The sequence below is a fragment of the Salvelinus namaycush genome, chromosome 1 (genome assembly GCF_016432855.1).
Source record: "Salvelinus namaycush isolate Seneca chromosome 1, SaNama_1.0, whole genome shotgun sequence".
NCBI classification, from domain to species: domain Eukaryota; kingdom Metazoa; phylum Chordata; class Actinopteri; order Salmoniformes; family Salmonidae; genus Salvelinus; species Salvelinus namaycush.
Genome location: NC_052307.1, coordinates 2,687,421 through 2,712,039, shown reverse-complemented (window position 1 = coordinate 2,712,039; position 24,619 = coordinate 2,687,421). Strand labels below are relative to the sequence as shown.

The following is a 24,619-nucleotide window of genomic DNA, read 5'->3' as shown; positions in this document are numbered from 1 at the left end:
AAACACACACAAACAACGTTTTTTTTAAATTCAATTGAATTCTTATAATTCAAAGGAGTCCGTCCGTCCGTCCCCGTCCCCCCCCCACACACATACACTTTAAAAAATATATATATATTCTATGTAATTTTAAATATTATACCCACATGGTAGTTTCGCCTATGCAAATTTCCCATGTAGGTTTTACATTTATAGCTGGTTTCTCATAACCTCCTGTTTAACCAGTACACTGAGTTTAATACATTTTCTGATTTTCTTAGCTGCAGAAATAGGAATATTTTCTTATCTCAGGATTGTACCCTGGGATCAAATCAAAGTTTATTTGTCACGTGCGCCGAATACAACAGGTGTAGGTAGACCTTACAGTGAAATGCTTACTTGCTTACTTACTAACCAATAGTGTGGAGAAAAAATAGGTGTGTGTGTGTAAGTAAAGAAATAAAACAACAGTAAAAAGACATTTGAAAAAAGAGTAACAAGGCTATATACAGACACCGGTTAGTCAGGCTTATTGAGGTAGTATGTAGATATGGTTAAAGTGACTATACATATATGATGAACAGAGAGTAGCAGTAGTGTAAAAAGAGGGGTTGGCACAACTCATAACCGTGTCTGGTCATGCCATGACCACTTCTCTGCTTCAACAGATAAACACAACCCCTTGTCTCTGACCAGGATACTTCTGCTTCAACAAAAATATCCAAATTGGAGATCACCCTGCTTCAACAGGATGTTTACTTATTTAACTAAAGATATCTGTTTTTATTAGAAGATTTACTAATGAAAGATTCTAGGACTTCTCCTATTCAGAAATATCTCTGCTACAACAAAGTTTATAACTATCTTTTGAAAAAACAAAATACGTCATGTGCGCAACCTGTTCCCAGAACAGGATTTTCTGTGATGTTTAAAGTAAAATCAGTCTCACCTGTCCGGAATGGCGTATCCACTCACTGCCGGTCCGAGGCGGGCCCCTTTTTCTGCTCTGTTTCAGCCGGAGTGTGGGCTCCCTTGCGCGCAGTTAACCTCGGTCTCCTCGGGAGCAATCAGCAAGCGGAGTTGGCCATCCCATCCTCGTCGCCGAAATTGTCGTAGCAATTCTACAGGAAGAGAGACTGTAGATTCCTCTTACAACATTTTTAACATTTGCAAAAATGAAGGAATTGACCACTGCCAAGAGCGATTCAGTTGAAGGTTTAACAAACATAGTCGGGTCTCTGCTTTTATAGGAGAGGGGAAAAAACAACCTCTTTTGGCAGTTTAGCAGATGTGTGGAAACGGGCGGAACATCGTTTTTAAAAGGCGATTGGTTTGTCTGTGCATATTAAGAAGGTTCGACCGTATAACTGAGTTTTTTTTTTGGTCAGTTCACACTGCTCCTTCCTGCAAGGTACCACATAGCTGACTTCCTGCAGATAGTAAACCCACGGGATGACTCGCATGCTGCAGTCACACCTAAACGGATCTTAGCTATACGCCTTATGATTAAGTCACGCAAAGACAAGTTTGTATCAGGTTATAAAAAACACAAGTATATAACAAGAGACAATTCTTTAAAACGGTAAAACACAGGACTTTCCACGACACGTAATGTAGCTATTGCCTTATATTCCAGCGACTATATGGTAAGCACCATGGATTAGAAATTATTTTAACAATTTCTAATCATTTCTAATCCATTATTTAATCATTTCTAACCCCCCCCCCCCCCCCCCCCCCCCCCACTGCTGTGGCATTGAGACCTTTTGTTCTGCTTTACCTCGCAGCCTCCTCGTCGGCCGGACTCGTCAGACGACCGCTACGTGATGACGAAGCACGCGACCATCTACCCCTCTGAGGATGAGCTGCAGGCCATCCAGAAGATCGTCTCCATCACAGAGAGAGCCCTCAAACTGGTCTCAGACATCATCATCGACCAGGACAAGACCAAGGAGACTACTGCGGAGGACAAGGATACAAAGGAGGTCCCCAAGACTCCCCAAGACCGGTGAGGAGAGTGGATGGAAGGATGAGTGGGGGGGATAGATGGATGGGAAGTTAGGGAAACTCAACCCTGAACTTTTGTCGTCTCAGAGCTCTGAAGGGGGTGATGAGGGTGGGGGTGCTGCTCTGTTTGTCTGTTTTCTAACGTTAGATACCTAATGAACGCCTCCCTCCTGTAGAGCTCTGAAGGGGGTGATGAGGGTGGGGGTGCTGCTCTGTCTGTTTTCTAACGTTAGATACCTAATGAACGCCTCCCTCCTGTAGAGCTCTGAAGGGGGTGATGAGGGTGGGGGTGCTGGCTAAAGGACTGCTGCTCTGTGGAGACAACAATGTCAACCTGGTCCTGCTTTGCTCAGAGAAACCCACCAAGAACCTGCTAAGCCGCATAGTGGAGCATCTTCCCAAGCAGCTGACGGTACACACACACACACACACACACACACACCCTAACGATATACACCAACGATACCCGCACACTTACCTCTCGCTCTCGTTCGATCTCTCTCGCTCTTCTTCCCTCCCCTCCAGGTGGTGACCCCAGAGAAGTACGAGGTGAAGGGTACCATCGAGGACTGTTCCATCATCCTGACGTCTGGAGCCGACCCCAAAATGACAGTCACCATCACCCTGACCTCCCCCAGTATCCGAGAGGAGGAGGAGACCCCTACCACACCCCCGCCACGGGACGGAGGTTGGAAAGACATCGCCCCTCTCCTTCCTTTTTCTCTCTCTCTGCCACCTAGCTATGGGTGCATTAGTTTGTTCAGGGTGGAGTTTGCACATTTTTGGACTTATTTCAATGGTCCTGTTTCTCCAATGGTCCTAAAGTGACATCGCCGCTCGCCCAGTACCTGAATGAATGCACCGTGTAAGATCCATTTTTATCTGAGGAGATCTACCCTGGTGGCACTTTTTTTTTTTAAAGAGGACATTCCTAGATTTTGTTCTGAGAGAAGTCCAGCTGTATGCCTTGGGCAATAAGTTCAGATTTGACCTGTTGAGCCTTGCTCACAAGTTTTTGTCATTTTTATAGACGCTAGTTATCATTTCAACTTCAACCAATGAAGCGTTTGAGCTCTGTCATGACAAGCTAGATTGGTCATCATAAAACAGTGCTCTTACTTATTGTGCTTTCAAAAGGCCTTTAGGAATTCTAGGTCCAATAGTCAATGATTTTTTTAACTTTGGGATTAGAGAATTACTGAATAGTCAATATTCTGTAGTTTTTTAATTCACGGAATATCATAAACCGTGTCTAAAAGGAAGTACATTTTTGGGGGATCCATTCAAATTGTCCAAGAGACCTGTTTTGAAGGCAGAGAAACCATCTTTTGATTTTTGTATCTTTAAAACCAACCTGAATGATATACCAAATGTTCATCATTGAAAAACATTTGTAGAAACTTGACTTTCTAGTCATGGTTAGAGCTCAGCAGTCTTGGTGAAGTCTTGACGGTTCCTCGTGCCACCAGTGTAGCTCTTACTCTATCTGGAACTCTCCTTCAGTGCGTCTTGTAAAGCTGTCCCCTTACAAAGCATGGACAGTGTTTGCATTTTCAGACTAGTTTTTAGTTCCCAGGTAAGATTTAATTTTTGTTTCCTGTGTTCCAGGGGGGTTTGTTTCACCGTCACACCACTACGATAAACCCTCCCACACCGGGTCAATCGTTAGCTCCCTTAGTTCAGAAATACATACACCAGAGGAACGTTATTCTCTACAGATATTAAAAATAAATGAAAGACCCATTGAGAAGGGAAGCAGCGAGGCACCGAATCCTGACTTATGAAACGTGCACCAAACTCAGAGCTCTGCACAAATCGTGCATTAGATTGATGTCACTGGGGGAGATTTTTTTAGCGGAAGTTTGAGTTGAGCGAGCGTTTGTCAGGTTAGGATTTGGCCAAATGAAAAGAGCAGAAAGACCAGGGTTACAGAAGACTGTTACAGAACACACACACACAGACGGTTCTAGAACACTGGCAAGCGGTTCTAGAACACTGGCGAGCAGTTCTAGAACAGACTGTTCTAGAACACAGACAAGAAATGGGTTCACACATCCCCACAGGAAACAAATCTTATGTTGGTCTGGTCGCGAGGAGGTGATCTGTTCTTACATGCTCCCTGAGTGAACTGGTGTCCCCCTCCACACAGAAGCCTATGCACAGACAGATCTGTCCTTTTATTGTAGCTAATCATGCTGTTAACAAACCAAAAAAAAGATATGACTTTAAAGCCCTTTTGATCACATGATCCATTCTCTGCATTCGTTGACAATGGAGGGGTGGGAGTGAGTGTTGCTAAGCTCCTGTATCTATCTAGCATGCCTCTTAGTTATGGTTTGTTGTGCCCAAATTTTTTTTTAATCATCTTATTCCAGAAGTGTGCACTTGCACACTCTGTCAATGGATTTGAAAGCATAGGATTGGTGTTGCCCAGAGAGGGTATCCATCTACCATTTGTTAAATCCAGTTTCAGAAAGTGGGCAAGTACACACTTCAGCATAAAGGTGCAAAATGGGGACGCTGTGTGGCCAGCCTGCAGTAAACTTCAGTAGGCCAGGGATGAAGGCTTTGGCAGACTGTGGTTGGACAGCAGAGCAGTATACAGTTAGTGTGATTGATCTGTTTTGTTGGTTTCATGCCCAACCTACTGACTTTAATCCAGCCAGTTATGCATGCAACAATGTCCGATCTAACCCTTCTTTTTTGCTGCTGGGAGCTTCCATGTTTGTAGTTTTTCTGCTGCAACATAATTTGTAGTTTTCTTACCAGTCCAGTCCAAAGCCCTCTGTTCTTTTTTTAAATTGTTTTATCTTTAAAAAAATACATCTCCAGTATGTGGGAGGGTTCAAACCTCAGCCCCCCAGCCAACCAGTTCCTCCGGAAGGATTTTTGACCAAGGTTTCCCCCCTTCCCCCTCACCACCCAAACACTTTGCCACACCTATCATTGTCATGCCACTTTTTTTTATTTTTAAATCAGCTCAGTTCACACTCCTGTTCTGACAGGACCTCTCTCCTTTGTTTCTTTATCAGTTACCATGGCCCAGGCTAATGCGCCCAGGCTAATGCGCCGGGGCCCAGGCTAATGCGCCAGGGCCCAGACTAATGCGCCAGGGCCCAGACTAATGCGCCAGGGCCCAGACTAATGCGCCAGGGCCCAGACTAATGACCCATTGGAATCCCCCTAGAGTATCCGCCCAGTATCATCTCAGAAGATTAAGACTGAAAGTGACAAATGATTGGCGTAACGTTGCTTACTTCTCTGTTAAGGCTTACATTTCAGCACATGATATCAATAGGCCTACATACAGTTCAGTTATTTGACTATATGATCAAATGAATAACTGTTGGTATCAGCCGACAGTAGCTACTAGGTCAGCCAATGCTGAGTTAGACAATGATCAGGCTGTTGACACTCTGGTTGTTTCCATCACTCATCCTGTTTCTATTCTCTCAAGGTTTGGTTTAGCATTTTACGCCAGTCCCGTAATTCACATTCGCTTTACCCCAACACCTCACACCAACGTAAACCTAACGTTACATACATGACACTACATCTCCCTCCAAACCCTTGGTAATTTCGATGAGGTCAGGTTGCACATTGGTTTATTTGGCAGCAACACCAATCAGATTAGACTTTTATCTAGTTCACTTCCTGGTTCCTTACTGAAACACTATCTTGGTATGTGTGGCAATGTGTTTTGTATCTTCTTGTTAATGAGTCTTGCTCTACCTGGTCAAACACCCGTTCCTCCTCCTCCTCAACACCTCAACCGACCGCCATTTTGACAATTCGACTCATCCGTTTTTAGATGTAACCTGGGGCTTGGTGCGAGACCCAGCGGACGTCTTGGACAGGCAAAAATGCCTTGCCGCTCTAGCGGCTCTGCGGCACGCTAAGTGGTTCCAGGTTCGGACACATCCTTTTTACTTTCTTATTGTAGCCTTATGAGATGCATCATTTTTTATTCCTTTGTTTGAATTTTGTTTTAATGAAGGAATTTAATAATGAATTTAACACTCCCCCCCCCAAAAACACAGTAATACCTGATAAGTTTAATTATTGTTTGAAAAAGAGAAATTCAATGATGCCACACAAGTAATGATAAAAAAAAAAAAATGTAACCAGATTGAATATTCAATCTTTATTTATGATATTTATTGTTGAACTTTAGCATGGTAATGATTTTTATAATTTTCCAAAAAAGAACTGGCATCCTTGTATGATTTTATTTTATTTCCCCCCCGTCCATACCAGACTATATTGTCAGTGTTAAAACATGATTCCATAAGGCTGCAGAGATATCTTTGCATAAGATCTGATAAGAGCTTCCATGTTGAGCATTAGTATCTTGTGATTTTGTATTTATTTTAATAGAAGAATAGGGATTGAGAGAAACGGGGACATCTGATTTTTTTTTTTTTGTGTCGCTGCAATGGCAGAAAAAGCTAACTCACAGGCAAAACAGATTCCCTCCCCTCTCACAGTCCCTAACCTTGATCTTCTTTACAAACACAAACTGACTCTTCTGTCAAACACTTGATCAACCTGAGAAGTCAGGGTTTATAAGATGACAAGGAAATTTAAACCTTTTCTTGTTTCATCTTGCAAACTGTGAGCTCTCTTTTTTTTTTTTACTAATGTTACAACGAGGTGAAATACTCCTGGAAATGGCAGCTGATTCCAACCAATTACGGACAATTAATTAATTGAGTCTTCAATCAACCTATCACAAGCTTCCATTGTGTACAGTAGTGTTTGGCCCTCTATGACAGACCCGTTGTAATGTAGTGTACACTATAGTCCATGTTGTCTGTTATCACTAAACTAAACGTGTTATTGCTCCACAAGGCTAGGGCGAACGGACTCCAATCCTGTGTGATTGTTATCCGTATCCTGCGTGACCTCTGTCAGAGGGTCCCCACGTGGTCCGCCTTCCCCAGCTGGGTGAGTTTATCGTCAGGCTAAACGCTCGAGTCGACAACTGTCTCATGAGGGTTTTTTTATATGTTAGAAAAGTATTGGACTTTAATGGGCCGGTTTATTGGACACAGATGAAGCCCAGTCCATTGAGAATTGTTTCTAGTCCAGGACGAGGCATAATCTGTGTCTGGGAAACCCGACCATATAGGTCAATTAAAGGGATAGTTGGGGATTTTAGCATTGAAGCCCTTTTTCTACTTCCCCAGAGTTGGATGAACTCGTTGATACCATTTTTTATGTCTCTTTGTTCAGTTTGAAGGAAGAGTCAAATTGCTAACTAGCGTTAGCGCAATGACTGGGAGTTGTTGGGAACAGCTAGCACGTTCGCTGTTCCTGTAGACTTTGTCTTTGCGCTAACGCCAGTTAGCATTGGCTCGCGAAACTTAATTTCCTCGTTACTGGACGCAGAGACAAACAAAATGGGATCCACCAGTTCATCTGACTCTGGGGAAATGGATTAAAGGGCGTATTTGACAAAATCCTGAACTATCCCTTTAAGTTCATGCAAGTGTCGAACAGCAGATGTGTTAACTTGGGACTAAACACACTGGCTGCAGCTCAGTGGTATAAAGTGTCTTCTTTCCCTGACGTGAGTAGGTGGCAAGGAAAGATCCAAAATACTTCTTTAGATTCACTCAATGAGGAGTTTAAACATCTCCACCCCCTCTCCTCCTCCACCCCCATCTCTTTCCCTTGTTCTCCAGGCCATGGAGCTGCTGGTAGAGAAGGCCATTAGCAGTGCCTCTGGCCCCCTGAGCCCAGGCGACGCACTGAGACGAGTCTTTGAATGTATTTCCTCCGGAATCCTGCTCCCCGGTTGGTCTAACCGATTTTTCTATTTTTTTTAAACTATTATAGCAGACTATTTCGCATATCATCATGGGCAGACATTTTTTTGGGGGGACGATCGTGACAGACTTTCGCGTAGTTTGGGTGGGGTTAATGGTGTGTTGGCATTAACAGAGTGCTGATAGGTGTGTTTGGTTGTCCACTAGGTGGCCCGGGATTGGTCGATCCGTGTGAGAAGAACCCCACTGACACCCTGACAGCCATGGAGGAGCAGCACAGAGAGGACATCACCTCAAGTGCCCAGGTACTGACACATGTATAGAATATACAGGACCAGTCAAAAGTTTGGACACACCTACTCATTCAAGGGTTTTTCTTTATTTTTTACTATTTTCTACATTGTAGAATAATAGTGAAGATATCAAAACTATGAAATAACACATATGGAGTCATGTAGTAACCAAAAAAGTGTTGAACAAATCAAAATATATATTTTAGATTCTTCAAAGTAGCCACCCTTTGCCTTGAGGACAGCTTCGCACACTCTTGGCATTCTCTCAACCAGCTTCACCTGGAATGCTTTTCCAACCTGACTTGAAGGAGTTCCCACATATGCTGAGCACTTGTTGGCTGCTTTTCCTTCAATCTGCGATCCAACTCATCCCAAACCATCTCAATTGGGTTGAGGTCAGGTGATTGTGGAGGCCAGGTCATCTGATGCAGCACTCCATCACTCTCCTTCTTGGTCAAATAGCCCTTACACAGCCTGGAGGTGTGTTGGGGCATTTTCCTGTTGAAAAACAAATCCCACTAAGCCCAAACCAGATGGAAAGGCGTATCACTGCAGAATTCTGTGCCTTGAATTCTAAATAAATCAGACAGTGTCACCAGCAAAGCAACATCACACCTCCTCCTCCTTGCTTCACGGTGGGAACAACGCATGAGGAATCATCCATTCACCTACTCTGCGTTTCACAAAGACACGACGGTTGGAACCAAAAATCTCAAATTTGGACTCATCAGACCCAAGGACAGATTTTCACCAGTCTAATGTCCATTGCTCATGTTTCTTGGCCCAAGCATGTCTCTTCTTATTGGTGTCAATTAGTAGTGGTTTCTTTGCAGCAATTCGACCATGAATTCGACCATGAAGGCCTGATTCACGCAGTCTCCTCTGAACAGTTGATGTTAAGATGTGTCTGTTACTTGAACTCTGAAGCATTTATTTGGGCTGCAATTTCTGAGGCTGGTAACTCTAATGAACTTATCCTCTGCAACAGAGGTAACTCTGGGTCTTCCTTTTTTGTGGCGGTCCTCATGAGAGCCAGTTTCATCATAGCGCTTGATGGTTTTTGCGACTGCACTGGAAGGAACTTTCAAAGTTGTTGAAATTTTCCGTTTTGACTGACCTTTATGTCTTAAAGTAATGATGGACTGTAGTTCCTCTGCTTATTTGAGCTGTTATTTTACCAAGTAAGGCTATCTTCTGTATACTACCCCTACCTTGTCACAACACAACTGATTGGCTCAAATGCATTAAGAAGGAAATAAATTCACTTTTTTAACACTTTGGTTACTATATGATTCCATGCTGGTTATTTTATAGTTTTGATGTCTTCACTATTATTCTACAATGTAGAAAATATTAAAAGTAAAGAAAAACCCTTGAATGAGTAGGTGTATCCAAACTTGACTGGTACTGTAAATATAATGTATTAAATAAATTGAACAAAAATATAAAGACAACATGCAAAGTGTTGGTCCCATGTTTCATGAGCTGAAATAAAAGATCCCAGAAATATTCCATTTGCACAAAAAGCTTATTTCTCTCAAATGTTCTGCACAAATGTGTTCACATCCCTGTTAGTGAGCATTTCTCCTTTGCCAAGATAATCCATCCACCTGACAGGTGTGGCATATCAATAAGCTGATTTAAACAGAATGCTCATTACACAGGTGCACCTTGTGCTGGGGGCAATAAAAGGCCACTCTAAATTGTGCAGTTTTGTCACACAACACAATGCCACAATGTCTCAAGTTTTGAGGGAGCGTGCAATTGGCATGCTGACTGAAGGACTGTCCACCAGAGCTGTTGCCAGAAAATGTAACGTTCATTTCTCTACCGTAAGCTGCCTCCAACATCGTTTTTAGAGAATTTGGCAGTACGTCCAACTGGCTTCACAACCGCAGACCACGTGTATTGTGTCATGTGGGTGTGCAGTTTTGCTGATGTCAACGTTGTGAACAGAGTGCTCCATGGTGGCGGTGTAACGAAGTATTTCTACACAAACTGTCAAAAACCGTCTCAGGGAAGCTCATCTGCGTGCTCGTCGTCCTCACCAGGGTCTTGACCTGACTGCAGTTCAGCGTCGTAACCAACATCAGTGGGAAAATGCTTTAGCACGATGTCCACTGGCACGCTGGAGAAGTCTGCTCTTCACGGATGAATCCCAGTTTCAGCTATACCGGGCAGACGGCGTGTATGGCGTAGTGTGGGCGAGCGGTTTGCTGATGTCAGCGTTGTGAACAGAATGCCCCATGGTGGGGTTATGGTATGGGCATGCATAAGCTACGTACAATGAACACATTTGCATTGTATCAATGGCCATTTGAATGTACAGAGATACCGTGACGAGATCCTGAGGCCCATTGTCGTACCATTCATCCTCCGCCATCACCTCATGTTTCAGCATGATAATGCACGGAACCATGTCACAAGGATCTGTACACAATTCCTGGAAGTTGAAAATGTCCCAGTTCTTCCATGGCCTGCATACTCACCAGACATGGCACCCATTGAGCATGTTTGGGATGCTCTGGATCGATGTGTACGACAGCGTGTCCCAGTTCTTCCATGGCCTGCATACTCACCAGACATGTCACCCATTGAGCATGTTTGGGATGCTCTGGAATCGACGTGTACGACGGTGTGTTCCAGTTCTCACCAATGTCCAGCAACTTCGCACAGCCAATGAAGAGGAGTGGGACAACATTCCACAGGCCACAATCAACAGCCTGATCAACTCTATGTGAAGAAGACGTGTCGCGCTGGTTTTCTGATCCACACCCTTAACTTTTTTAAAAGGTATCTGTGACCAACAGATGCATATCTGTATTCTCAGTCATAGATCCATAGGACCTAATGAATATATTTAAATTGACTGATTTCCATATATGAACTGTAACTCTGTAAAATCTTTGAAATTGTTGCGTTTTTACATTTATGGTGTACTGAACAAAAATCTAAGGTACTGGCCATATATAAATAGTAAAGTTTAATATATGATTATGGATGTAAGGTATTGGCCACCATACCTACCTACCTTTTTTTTTTTTAATGTACATTTCTAAAGGTACGTTATAAATATAAGGTGCTGTATGTAGTTAAATATAATATAAATAGTAAAGTTTAATATATGATTATGGATGTAAGGTATTGGTTTTATGGTGTACCTTAAGAAATGTACATTAAAAAAAAAAGGTAGGTAGGTATGGTGGTGTATGTAGTTGACGCTCCCCGCCCGTCTGCTAGGTCTTTTTTTAATAGAATTGTCTTCTATTGACCAACTCTGTTTCTATCCAGTTTGCTCTGCGGCTGCTAGCGTTCCGTCAGATCCACAAGGTGCTGGGCATGGACCCACTTCCCCAGATGAACCCCCGCTTCAACGTCCGCAACAACCGTAAGCGTCGCCGTGACAACAGCGACGGAACGGACGGATTCGAGGGTGAAGGGAAGAAGGACAAGAAGGATTTCGACAGTAGCTACTAGGACCCATCCCCTCTCCACCACCCCCCCCCCCCCCCCCCTCTCCACCCCCCCACCCCCCCCCCCTCTCCACCACCCCCCCCCTCTCCACCACCCCCACCCCAATTCATTTAAAGTAGTGTGTGGGCCATGTTTCAGGCTGACTACATTGCAGTCACCTGCCGGATCTCACGACGCCTGGATGTGTTTTTTTTTTTTTTAAGATGAGAGCTAACCATAATCAAATAGCATTCTGATGCTGGATTGCACAGTCAATAACGTGGCGTGCAACCATTGGTTGATGCCTGCACTGCGATGTAGTCTGCCTGGAACGAGCCCTATGTACTTCTGTCACCTACAGGTTGGTTTGTGTAAATGCTCAAGACTAACATCGGACAGGGCCTGGTCCTGTAAGCCATGAGTAAATCAGGGTTGTATTCATTTGGGCACGTAACAGAAAATGTTTAATCATTTTGCAAAGGGGTTAAAGAAAATGAGCATCTCTATTGTCAGTCCGTTTTCTTCCGTTTTGGTGCCCAATGAATACGACCCAGTCTTGACTGAATAAGCCAGTACCCAGTTTGTCCTCGATGTTCTGTTTTGGTAGCGATTTGATATGACCTGTGGTTGGGACACAAACTTCTCCTTCCTAGCTGATTTCTACTTTTACCTCCCCATTTTTATTTTTACCCACTCTGTTTCCCCACTCTTCTTTACCACGACAACAGGGCTTTCTTAGCCCAACTTTCTCCTTTTTAGACTTTTTATTGTCCCGTCTTTTTTTGTTAATTTGGGTTACAGACTTTCCAGTCTTGTCGAGTTACGAAAAGGTAAACTAGAGTGAGATCTGTTTTTGTTCCAGTTGTTGATAGATCAGGAAGATCACAGTAAATGTTGATAGCTAACATGCATGCTATTTCTAGTTGCATACATTCTGTGTTGGCTGTTTTTAGTAAGTTTAAATACCCATTTATATGAAGCACATAATTCGATCAGTCGTCAGTAATGTTTTATTTTCCTATAAGCTGTAATTTTGAATAGGATCTTTCTTCTAAGTGTCATAATGCTTGTTAAAGTAGCGTAAAAGCTATGGTCTTGTCCCATTTGTAAGGCCAGACTGCAATGTGTTCTAGTGTTTAACACAGGCCCCTTAACTGTGGTGTTGTACTACATTTCTGAGGAAAACACTGATTCCTAATTTTGTTGTTTTGAATGTAGCACTCTCTAATATATATATATATGAAAATATACCTATGATAATCTTGCAATAGATCAAAAAGTGTGTTTTTAGTTTGGAAGAACTCACGGCCGTGTTTTCAGATTTTGTTATTTGTATTATGGCTTTTAATATTTTTGGTTTAACAGATTATAATGGGACATTTATTGGCCCCAAATCTTGGTTTAACGCCGCGTACATATAGTTCATTTGAATAATGTATAGAAAATGAAAAACCGATTGGAGTAAAAAAAAAAGACAAGTGTAACGTTTGTTTAAAAGTAGATCCCTTCTTTTAATGTCTGTCAGCCTGTCTCTGTCTGCCGCTCTCTCTCTCTCTCAATTCAAGGGGTTTTATTGGCATGGGAAACATATGTTTACATTGCCAAAGCAAGTGAAATGGATAAACAAAAGTTCTCTCTTGGTCTGTCTGTCTGTGTCTGGCTGGCTCTCTCCTCCCTTCTCGGTCAGTCGGTCTCTCGTGCTCTGCCTGTCAGTCAGCCTTTCGTGCTCTCTCTGTGCCTGTTTGTCTCTGTCTGTCTTAGTACCTCCACTTTACCATGGGCAGAATAAAGACATTTCCTGAATGAAGGACTTCTGGACTAAGTGGGGTTTGTTGTTTTGTGTCTCAGCTCCCTATTTCCAAGGATATACATACGACACCACCTCAGCACTTTCCACACTTCATGTTCAGCTGTATAAAGTCCCCAAGTGGCTTTATGAAACCACGTGGAACCATAGAGATATTTCCCTCTGTGTGCAGAAGACAGTTTACTGACAGTGTCCCAACAGGATATGATGAGTGAGGTGAGACGGACTTTATCCCTTCAAAACAGGAAGACCACACAATGCGATATCCATAGCCTGCTTCCTCTGCTGACAGACCATGAAATCATACTAGAGCACCACTTGCCACATCAAAGAAACAAAATGTTTGTTTTGTTTAAAAAAAAAAAAAATTACAGCCCAAGATAAAGTTAAGTTTCAAAATCAACATGAGAGTATAACCAAGCAAGGACCACTACAGACACACTAGCAATGAGGCGTGTGTTATGTACTTGGCTCAAGCCACAATTCAAGAAGTGGATGGTTCCATTTTCAGGGCCTTCCGATCAAAGATCTATTATATTGACAAGATTGCCGAGTGACCGCTCTAACACTAGAGTTCATGTCCTCAATGATTTGAAGGCAAGTGAGATCAGGTGGGACCATTCTAGCCAATGAGAGGGCAGATACGCGCGTGACCAACATGCACAACTCAGTCGTTTTTCTCAAAGTTGCCTGAATGCCAAACGCATCCACTTATTTCAGTACATTTTGTAACAGACTTAAACATTTACGAAACATATATGTGATCAAGTAAGCCTGAGGTAATTCGACCATCTCATATACCGCCATATAAAACAATTAAAAAGGGTCTTCTCACACTGACAGATTTTTGGGATGGATTAAATCCTCTCGCTTCGCCTCTTCTGTCAGTATCGGCCCGTCCCAAATGAGGAATGGGAGTTGTCGTAAATACAAGACCGACAGACGTTATATCCAATAGAATCACGAGAATCATTTTAGCCTCCTTGGCAAAAAAATGTATTCTCAGCCAATGTGGATGGTCGATGGGCGGGTTCTGTTGTCAAAGCAGGTTAATCCTCTGTTTTACACCCTATTACCACCTGGTTTAGGGGCAGAGAAATAGGTAGTTGTTAGCTACAAGTTACAGAAATGTTGAGTAGTTTGGGGAGCGCAGGTGGGAAGTCTGCCAAACCTTCGTTTGTTTCTTATGTGACGCCCGAGGTAAGTTATTTATTTTTTTACATGACATTGTGCTTTATTAGCGTACGCGATTATGCATGTTGGATGAGAGAGAGAGCTAAAAAAAAAAAAAAGCCTGTCTTTATTTGATACGGACAAGTTAGCATTACTGCTATCTGGCTAGCTAACATGATTGGGGCGGGGTTATGGTTACTGTAGTTGTTCGTAGCCCGCTAAACATAGTTTAAGAAAAACAAAATTTCCATCCGATATAACTGTTTTGTCCTGGAACAGAGTTTCTCTCCGGAGAATGGTGTGTCTTGTCATGTTTTGAATGACTATAAAGATAGCGTGTTTTATTCCCCCCCTGTTGGCAGCAGACACCCAGGCAAATGTAACACTGTTGTTTTTGTGTGACGAGTCTTTACACGCAGTTAAAGATACATTTAAACATTGTTTCTCAGCCTTTTTTAAATTTATTTTTTACATTGAGTTTGTGTGACATTTCATCTGTCAGATCTGCATGGAATAGTCAGTCAAACTGGAAATTATAGATGGCAAATATGCAATATAATATTGCTATTTCTCTATCCGTAAACACCGTCTGATATCATTGTAGATTTAGGTCTTATCCGGTATGGGAATCGCAATGACGATTGAGCCATTATTGCCTATATTGTCTCTGAAGTGTGGACATATGGTAACAGTACAACTTCCGTGGGAAGCCGCAGCAGAAAGTGCAGAAGCCAACACTTTTTTTTTTTATAGGGCATTAACATGGGCAAGATAGAATATCTATTATATTCAAGAACGCAACACAGTGAATGATAGTCGAAATCCCATGAAAGAAACCGTCAGGAAAGTCATAGTTTTATGAATATCACATGACGGACCCAGTAGTCCATATTCGTGTGACTCTCAAACACTTATTAACCCAGCTCCATAATACACTTAGGTGGTAAGCAGAGCAGGCAAGCTCGGAGTCTTGTTACTCCTTGTGTGTCCTCTGAATGACATCCTAACTTATAGGAAGCTGACCTTAATGTAATACACAGGATATTCACATGATTTAGTGAATGTTTGAACAGCCTCGGTGACACAGTATCTCCTAATAAGGATTCCCTGATGTTTTCATTCCTGTTTAGAGAGTAGCTCTCCAACAATGTATTGTGTTATTTAAATTGTTTTATTGAACTTTATTTAACTAGGCAAGTCAGTTAAGAACACATTCTTATTTACAATGACGGCCTAGGAATCAGTGGGTTTAACTGCCTTGTTCAGGAGGCAGAACGACATATATTTTTAACTTGTCAGCTCGGGGATTTGATCTAGCAACATTTCGGTTACTGGCCCACCAAAAGTATGTGGACACCTGCTCGTCTCAACCTCTCCTTCCAAAATCATGGACATTAATATGGAGTTGGTCCCCCCTTTGCTGATATAACAGCCTCCACTCTTCTGGGAAGGCTTTCCACTAGATGTTGGAACATTGCTGCAGAGACTTGCTTCCATGCAGCCACAAGAGCATTAGTGAGGTCGGGTACTGATGATGGGCGATTAGGCCTGGCTCGCAGTCGGCGTTCCAATTCATCACAAAGGTGTTCGATGGAGTTGAGGTCAGGGCTCTGTGCAGGCCAGTCAAATTCTTCCACACCGATCTCAACAAACCATTTATTTTTGGACCTCGCTTTTTGCATGGCGGCCATTGTCATGCTTAAACAGGAAAGGGCCTTCCCCAAACAACTGTTGCCACAAAGTTGGAAGTGCAGAATTGTCTAGAATGTCATTGTATGCTGTTAGTGTTGCGATTTCCTTTTACTGGAACCAAGGGGCCCGAACCATGAAAAACAGCCCCAGACCGTTATTCCTCATCCACCAAACTTTACCGTTTTGGCGGGGGGGGGCAGTTGGTGGAAAAACATGTTACTATGAAAAATGGATGTAACTGAAAATAGAGCTATTACCTAGATGTAGTAGCCCTCTCGCTAACTGATTATTTACAGGGCTACATTTGACCACCTCACACACATTACCAATAATTAATCCATGTGTAAATGAAATGGCACTCTGTTTTACTACAAAGAGGAATAGCCTACTTTCTGGCCACTCTCCAAGCTGTATGTTGTAGGCCTGTTGTTATCTCTGACTGACATATAGGGCTATATTTGACTCTCATATTAGCTAGGCCTAGCTGTGACTTTAGATACAAGTGGGAGGGCTGCAGTTACTAATATAGAAATAGTTGACTTCCTCTATGAGGCCAGAAGTGTCAGATGTATGAGGAAACCAGTAGCCCATAGCTTTAAAATTATCCTTATCTATGGTGACAGCTTTACAGTGAGCCTTGGCTATGGTCACAGCTTTACAATGAGCCTTGGCTATGGTGACAGCTTTACAGTGAGCTTTGGCTATGGTGACAGCTTTACAATGAGCCTTGGCTATGGTGACAGCTTTACAATGAGCCTTGGCTACGGTGACGGCTTTACAGTGAGCCTTGGCTACGGTGACGGCTTTACAGTGAGCCTTGGCTACGGTGACGGCTTTACAGTGAGCCTTGGCTACGGTGACGGCTTTACAGTGAGCCTTGGCTACGGTGACGGCTTTACAGTGAGCCTTGGCTACGGTGACGGCTTTACAGTGAGCCTTGGCTACGGTGACGGCTTTACAGTGAGCCTTGGCTACGGTGAGCCTTGGCTTTACAGTGAGCCTTGGCTACGGTGAGCCTTGGCTTTACAGTGAGCCTTGGCTATGGTGACAGCTTTACAGTGAGCCTTGGCTTTACAGTGAGCCTTGGCTATGGTGACAGCTTTACAGTGAGCCTTGGCTATGGTGACAGTTTTACAGTGAGCCTTGGCTACGGTGACAGCTTTACAGTGAGCCTTGGCTACGGTGACGGCTTTACAGTGAGCCTTGGCTACGGTGACGGCTTTACAGTGAGCCTTGGCTACGGTGACGGCTTTACAGTGAGCCTTGGCTACGGTGACGGCTTTACAGTGAGCCTTGGCTACGGTGACGGCTTTACAGTGAGCCTTGGCTACGGTGACGGCTTTACAGTGAGCCTTGGCTACGGTGACGGCTTTACAGTGAGCCTTGGCTACGGTGACGGCTTTACAGTGAGCCTTGGCTACGGTGACGGCTTTACAGTGAGCCTTGGCTACGGTGACGGCTTTACAGTGAGCCTTGGCTACGGTGACGGCTTTACAGTGAGCCTTGGCTACGGTGACGGCTTTACAGTGAGCCTTGGCTACGGTGACGGCTTTACAGTGAGCCTTGGCTACGGTGACGGCTTTACAGTGAGCCTTGGCTACGGTGACGGCTTTACAGTGAGCCTTGGCTACGGTGACGGCTTTACAGTGAGCCTTGGCTACGGTCTAGAGGTCGACCGATTTAATCAGCATGGCCGATTTAATTAGGGCCGATTTCAAGTTTTCATAACAATTGGAAATCGGTATTTTTGGACACCGATTTTGGCGATAAAAAAAATAATATATGTGTTTTAACACCTTTATTTAGCTAGGCAAGTCAGTTAAGAACAAATTCTTATTTTCAATGACAGCCTAGGAACAGTGGGTTAACTGCCTTGTTCAGGGGCAGAACGACAGATTTTTACCTTGTCAGCTCGGGGATTCAATCTTGCAACCTTAGTTAACTAGTCCAACGCTCTAACCACCTGATTACATTGCACTCCACGAGGAGACTGCCTGTTACGCGAATGCAGTAAGAAGCCAAGGTAAGTTGCTAGCTAGCATTAAACTTATCTTATAAAAAACAATCAAGCAATCATAATCACTAGTTAACTACACATGGTTGATGATATTACTAGTTTATCTAGCGTGTCCTGCGTTGCATATAATCGATGCAGTGCGCATTCGCGAAAAAGGACTGTCGTTGCTCCAACGTGTACCTAACCATAAACATCAATGCCTTTCTTAAAATCAATATATATATTTTTATATACACTGCTCAAAAAACTAAAGGGAACACTTAAACAACACAATGTAACTCCAAGTCAATCACACTTCTGTGAAATCAAACTGTCCACTTAGGAAGCAACACTGATTGACAATAAATTTCACATGCTGTTGTGCAAATGGAATAGACAAAAGGTGGAAATTATAGGCAATTAGCAAGACATCCCCAATAAAGGAGTGGTTCTGCAGGTGGTGACCACAGACCACTTCTCAGTTCCTATGCTTCCTGGCTGATGTTTTGGTCACTTTTGAATGCTGGCGGTGCTTTCACTCTAGTGGTAGCATGAGACGGAGTCTACAACCCATACAAGTGGCTCAGGTAGTGCAGCTCATCCAGAATGGCACATCAATGCGAGCTGTGGCAAGAAGGTTTGCTGTGTCTGTCAGCGTAGTGTCCAGAGCATGGAGGCGCTACCAGGAGACAGGCCAGTACATCAGGAGACGTGGAGGAGGCCGTAGGAGGGCAACAACCCAGCAGCAGGACCGCTACCTCCGCCTTTGTGCAAGGAGGATTAGGAGGAGCACTGCCAGAGCCCTGCAAAATGACCTCCAGCAGGCCACAAATGTGCATGTGTCTGCTCAAACGGTCAGAAACAGACTCCATGAGGGTGGTATGAGGGCCCGACGTCCACAGGTGGGGGTTGTGCTTACAGCCCAACACCGTGCAGGACGTTTGGCATTTGCCAGAGAACACCAAGATTGGCAAATTCGCCACTGGCGCTCTTCACAGATGAAAGCAGGTTCACACGCACATGTGACAGACGTGACAGAGTCTGGAGACGCCGTGGAGAACGTTCTGCTGCCTGCAACATCCTCCAGCATGACCGGTTTGGCGGTGGGTCAGTCATGGTGTGGGGTGGCATTTCTTTGGGGGGCCGCACAGCCCTCCATGTGCTCGCCAGAGGTAGCCTGACTGCCATTAGGTACCGAGATGAGATCCTCAGACCCCTTGTGAGACCATATGCTGGTGCGGTTGGCCCTGGGTTCCTCCTAATGCAAGACAATGCTAGACCTCATGTGGCTGGAGTGTGTCAGCAGTTCCTGCAAGAGGAAGGCATTGATGCTATGGACTGGCCCGCCCGTTCCCCAGACCTGAATCCAATTGATCACATCTGGGACATCATGTCTCGCTCCATCCACCAACGCCACGTTGCACCACAGACTGTCCAGGAGTTGGCGGATGCTTTAGTCCAGGTCTGGGAGGAGATCCCTCAGGAAACCATCCGCCACCTCATCAGGAGCATGCCCAGGCGTTGTAGGGAGGTCATACAGGCACGTGGAGGCCACACACACTACTGAGCCTCATTTTGACTTGTTTTAAGGACATTACATCAAAGTTGGATCAGCCTGTAGTGTGGTTTTCCACTTTAACTTTGAGTGTGACTCCAAATCCAGACCTCCATGGGTTGATAAATTTGATTTCCATTGTTCATTTTTGTGTGATTTTGTTGTCAGCACATTCAACTATGTAAAGAAAAAAATATTTAATAAGAATCATTCATTCAGATCTAGGATGTGTTATTTTAGTGTTCCCTTTATTTTTTTGAGCAGTGTATTTTTAAACCTGCATATTTAGTTAATATTGCCTGCTAACATGAATTTATTTTAACTAGGGAAATTGTGTCACTTCTCTTGCAACAGAATCAGGGTATATGCAGCAGTTTGGGCCACCTGGCTCGTTGCGAACTGTGTGAAGACTATTTCTTCCTAACAAAGACAGCCAACTTCGCCAAACTGGGGATGATTTAACAAAAGCACATTTGTGAAAAAAGCACAATCGTTGCACGACTGTACCTAACCATAAACATCAATGCCTTTCTTGAAATCAATACATAGAAGTATATATTTTTAAACCTGCATATTTAGCTAAAAAGAAATCCAGGTTAGCAGGCAATATTAAGCAGGTAAAATTGTGTCACTTCTCTTGCGTTCATTGCACGCAGAGTCAGGGTATATGCAACAGCTTGGGCCGCCTGGCTCGTTGCGAACTAATTTGCCAGAATTTTACGGAATTATGACATAACATTGAAGGTTGTTTAATGTAACAGGAATATTTAGACTTATGGATGCCACCCGTTAGATAAAATACGGAACGGTTCCGTATTTCACTGAAAGAATAAACGTTTTGTTTTCGAGATGATAGTTTCCGGATTCGACCATATTAATGACCAAAGGCTCGTATTTCTGTGTGTTATTATGTTATAACTAAGTCTATGATTTGATAGAGCAGTCTGAGTGGTGGTAGGCAGCAGCAGGCTTTAAGCATTCATTCAAACAGCACTTTCGTGCGTTTTGCCAGCAGCTCTTTGCAATGCTTCAAGCATTGAGCTGTTTATGACTTCAAGCCTATCAACTCCCGAGATTAGGCTGGTGTAACCGATGTGAAATGGCTAGCTAGTTAGCGGGGTGCGCGCTAATAGCTTTTCAAACGTCACTCGCTCTGAGACTTGGAGTAGTTGTTCCCCTTGCTCTGCATGGGTAACGCTGCTTCGAGGGTGGCTGTTGTCGATGTGTTCCTCGTTCGAGCCCAGGTAGCGGCGAGGAGAGGGATGGAAGCTATACTGTTACACTGGCAATACTAAAGTGCCTATAAGAACATCCAATAGTCAAAGGTATATGAAATACAAATCATAGAGAGAGAAATAGTCCTATAATTCCTATAATAACTACATCATTAAACTTCTTACCTGGGAATATTGAAGACTCATGTTAAAAGGAACCACCAGCTTTCATATGTTCTGAGCAAGGAACTTAAACGTTAGCTTTTTTACATGGCACATATTGCACTTTTACTTTCTTCTCCAACACTTTGTTTTTGCATTATTTAAACCAAATTGAACATGTTTCATTATTTATTTGAGGATAAATTGATTTTATTGATGTATTATATTAAGTTAAAATAAGTGTTCATTCATTATTGTTGTAATTGTCATTATTACAAATAAATAAATAAAAATCGGCATCGGCTTTTTTTGGTCCTCCAATTATCGGTATCGGCGTTGAAAAATCATAATCGGTCGACCTCTATGGTCACAGCTTTACACAGAAGCTAGCTGGAAGGAATTTCAAAACCAGACTACCCTGTTTGTTGTCAAGAGAAAATAACATGAAAACATGTCATCACATTTTGGCTTTCTCATTCTCCTGGTAAATTTGTATATGTTACAGGAAGTCATTTTGAATGAGTGATTTAGTTTGTTTTCTTATATTTGAACATTATTGAGGTAGTGAAGTGATAATATGAATGTTTTTGTCGTCGTTTCAAACAGGAAATCAAGTCGGAGAAGGAGCCCTCCAGAAAAGAGAAACATCCAGACTTGTTACCAGGTGCATCTGGAAACGTTCATCCTCTCTCCAGAACATGGAGTTTCTTCCATGATTGAAACATTTGGCATCAAGTTGATTTGCTCAAAACTTTCCTGTCGTCTGTCTGTTTGTCTCCTGTCGTCTGTCTCCTGTCGTCTGTCTCCTGTCTGTTTGTCTCCTGTCGTCCGTCTCCTGTCGTTTCCTGTGTCTTTGTCGTCTGTCTCCTGTGTCGTCTGTCTCCTGTGTCGTCTGTCTCCTGTGTCGTCTGTCTCCGTTGTCGTCTGTCTGTGTACCATCTCCAGGTGAGGTGGTGTTCTGCAGTGCCAGCACAGTGTTGAAATACACTCAGGATGACCTGTCACAGCGAGGCGTCTTCGGGGCGCTGCTCTGCACCAACTTCCGAGTGTCCTTTGTCAGCGACGAGGCGCCGACTGAGGAGACGGTGAGGACCGCCGTCACGTTGAATAACGGACAGTTTGATAGGTCACTTCATCATGGACCGATTTGGTGCGTCTCAATAGTTGTTTTTAACTTGTTGTTGAATTTGCTGTCAGCTTCTCTCCGGTTCTTTAAAACTTCTCTGCGCTACGGATCCCTTTTACGGGATCACTTTCCTAAACAACCGCTAGAATTGCAGGGCACCAAATGCATAAATATTACTAAAAATATTTATAATCATGCAATCACAAGTGAAATATACCAAAACACAGCTTAGTTTGTTGTTAATCCACCTATCGTGTCAGATTTTGAAAATATACTTTACAGCGAAAGAAATCCAAGCTTTTGTGAGTGTAGCAATCAATGCTAGAACAGCTAGCCCCAAATTAGCATGGTCACGAAAGTCAGAAAAGCAATAAAATGAATCGCTTACCTTTGATAATCTTCGGATGTTTCCACTCACGAGACTCCCAGTTACACAATTATTTTTGTTCGATAAATATTACTTTTATCACAAAAAAACGCCATTTGGGTTATGCGTTATGTTGAGAACTACAGCCTTGTTCCGTTTGACAACTTCCAAAAAGTATCCGTAATGGTCGTAGAAACATGTCAAATGTTTTTTTTTATAATCAATCCTCAGGTTGTTTTTAACAAACATAATCGATAATATTTCAACCGGACCATAACCTATTTTTTAAGAGAGAAAAGGAAAATGAGGAGCCCCTCTCTCGCGCGCAGGAAATATTCAGAGGACACCTGACCTCTTTTGAAACATCTCGCTCATTTTTCAAAATTAAAGCCTGGTCACAGCCTGAGGAAGCCATTGTAAAAGGAATCTGGTTGATACCCCTTTAAATGGAGGATAGACGGTCCAGGAAACACAGATAAAAAAATAAATTAAAAAAATATCACTTCCGGGTTATTTTCTCAGGTTTTCGTCTGCAGAATACGTTTTGTTATACTCACAGACAATATTTTGACAGTTTTGGAAACTTTGGAGTGTTTTCTATACTAATCTGTAAATTATATGGATATTCTACGATCTGGGCCAGAGAAAATGTCCGTTTACCTTGGGAACGATATTTTAAGAAAAAATAACATTTCTGACCCCTAGCGTCAAGAGGTTTTAAGACCAGTTCAGGGAGAGGATGTCTCATCAGACTCCGGAGATCCAGACTAATGGCTCTTCTCATTACCACCCTGTGGGAAGTTCCTCTAAACTAGACACATCAAGTAACTGATGCAAGCAGTAAAATTATATATTTTTTAAAACGTATGGAACAACTGCGACTGCGAAGCAACACACACACGATAGCATACCCACTATACACACACGTACACATGGGTTTTGTACTGTATATATGTGGTAGTGGTGGAGTAGTGGCCTGAGGGCACACAGTCTGTGAAATATATTGTAATGTTTTAAATACATTTTTCTGGACCCCAGGAAGTGTAGCTGCTGCCTTGTCAGCAGGCAATGAGGATCTATAATAAAATACGAAATACACACTCAGATGGTGAATGAGGAACTACTCCGATGAGAGAAAGTAAACACACACACACTTTCTTTATTACAGAAGCCATTTGAGGAACTGAGTATGTGACTCATGTTGGTTTTGATTTGAGTTCAGACTTGTTTATCCTTGGAAGTGTCTGAATGGAGATATTATATATATAATCATGTTCTTCCTTTACATAGGGCCAGCTCTTCAAAAATAAACTCTACGGTGAAAATGACATCCCTCTTTCGTGTGTGGATAACATCTATGGAGGTACAGCTTACTGAAATACTGGTTCTACATTGTTTTGTTTCATGTAGATTTGAATATTTCATAGTTTTCTTCCAGTCTTCATTCATCTTGTAATTCAGTGTTGACTAATCATTTAAAGTCTTGGAATGAATAGATTATTTTATTTTTCCCTTCTGCCTTTTTTGAAAGAATATCACTGGTGTCTTGATCAATTTTGTGGCTTCAGGTTATGAAGACAAGAAGAAGCTGATAACAGGAGGCCTGGTGAAGAACAAGTATCCATCTAAAATGATCATCCACTGTAAAGACCTGCGGGTGTTTCAGTTCTCTCTGTCCTTCTCTAAAGAGGAAGATGCCAAAAAGGTGCAGCTCCTGGCTTACAAAAAATCACAAATGTATTATATCTTGTTGGTTGATTGATTGATTGGAAACATGCTTTGTCGCCCCTTGTTAGATTTTCCAAGGGATTGTCCACCATTGTCTGGAGCCCAAGTCCCTGAGATGTCTCTTTGCCTTCTCCTACTGCGAGAACACTTCGTATCCAGGTAGCTATAGTTACTGTAGAGAACACCTCATATCCAGGTAGCTATAGTTACTGTAGAGAACACCTCGTATCCAGACAGCTATAGTTACGGTAGAGAACACCTCGTATCCAGACAGCTATAGTTACTGTAGAGAACAC

The 24,619-nt window shown here is 42.9% G+C and overlaps 2 protein-coding genes across 11 annotated transcripts in view; both read left to right on the top strand.

Annotated features, from left to right (window-relative positions):
* Window positions 1–11,555, top strand: part of LOC120054169 (zinc finger RNA-binding protein-like) — a 52,143-nt gene extending 40,588 nt beyond the window's left edge. For all 9 annotated transcript variants that reach the window (XM_039007868.1, XM_039005768.1, XM_039004958.1 and 6 more), the window contains 8 exons: window positions 1,767–1,987; window positions 2,248–2,398; window positions 2,512–2,674; window positions 5,798–5,895; window positions 6,838–6,933; window positions 7,674–7,785; window positions 7,965–8,062; window positions 11,342–11,555. In XM_039007868.1, the coding sequence (XP_038863796.1) occupies window positions 1,767–1,987; window positions 2,248–2,398; window positions 2,512–2,674; window positions 5,798–5,895; window positions 6,838–6,933; window positions 7,674–7,785; window positions 7,965–8,062; window positions 11,342–11,527 (1,125 nt within the window). In that variant the 3' untranslated portion in view covers window positions 11,528–11,555. The remainder of the gene's footprint in view (window positions 1–1,766; window positions 1,988–2,247; window positions 2,399–2,511; window positions 2,675–5,797; window positions 5,896–6,837; window positions 6,934–7,673; window positions 7,786–7,964; window positions 8,063–11,341) is intronic.
* Window positions 11,556–14,374: 2,819 nt separating this feature from the next.
* Window positions 14,375–24,619, top strand: part of mtmr12 (myotubularin related protein 12) — a 57,413-nt gene continuing 47,168 nt past the window's right edge. The window contains exons 1-6 of one of the 2 annotated variants that reach the window (XM_039000185.1): window positions 14,375–14,510; window positions 21,709–21,766; window positions 22,048–22,187; window positions 23,886–23,958; window positions 24,164–24,300; window positions 24,392–24,482. In XM_039000185.1, coding sequence (XP_038856113.1) covers window positions 14,439–14,510; window positions 21,709–21,766; window positions 22,048–22,187; window positions 23,886–23,958; window positions 24,164–24,300; window positions 24,392–24,482 — 571 coding nt within the window. In that variant the 5' untranslated portion in view covers window positions 14,375–14,438. Of the gene's footprint in view, window positions 14,511–21,708; window positions 21,767–22,047; window positions 22,253–23,885; window positions 23,959–24,163; window positions 24,301–24,391; window positions 24,483–24,619 lie in introns of those variants that run through there. The other variant, XM_039000802.1, reaches the window with a different exon arrangement.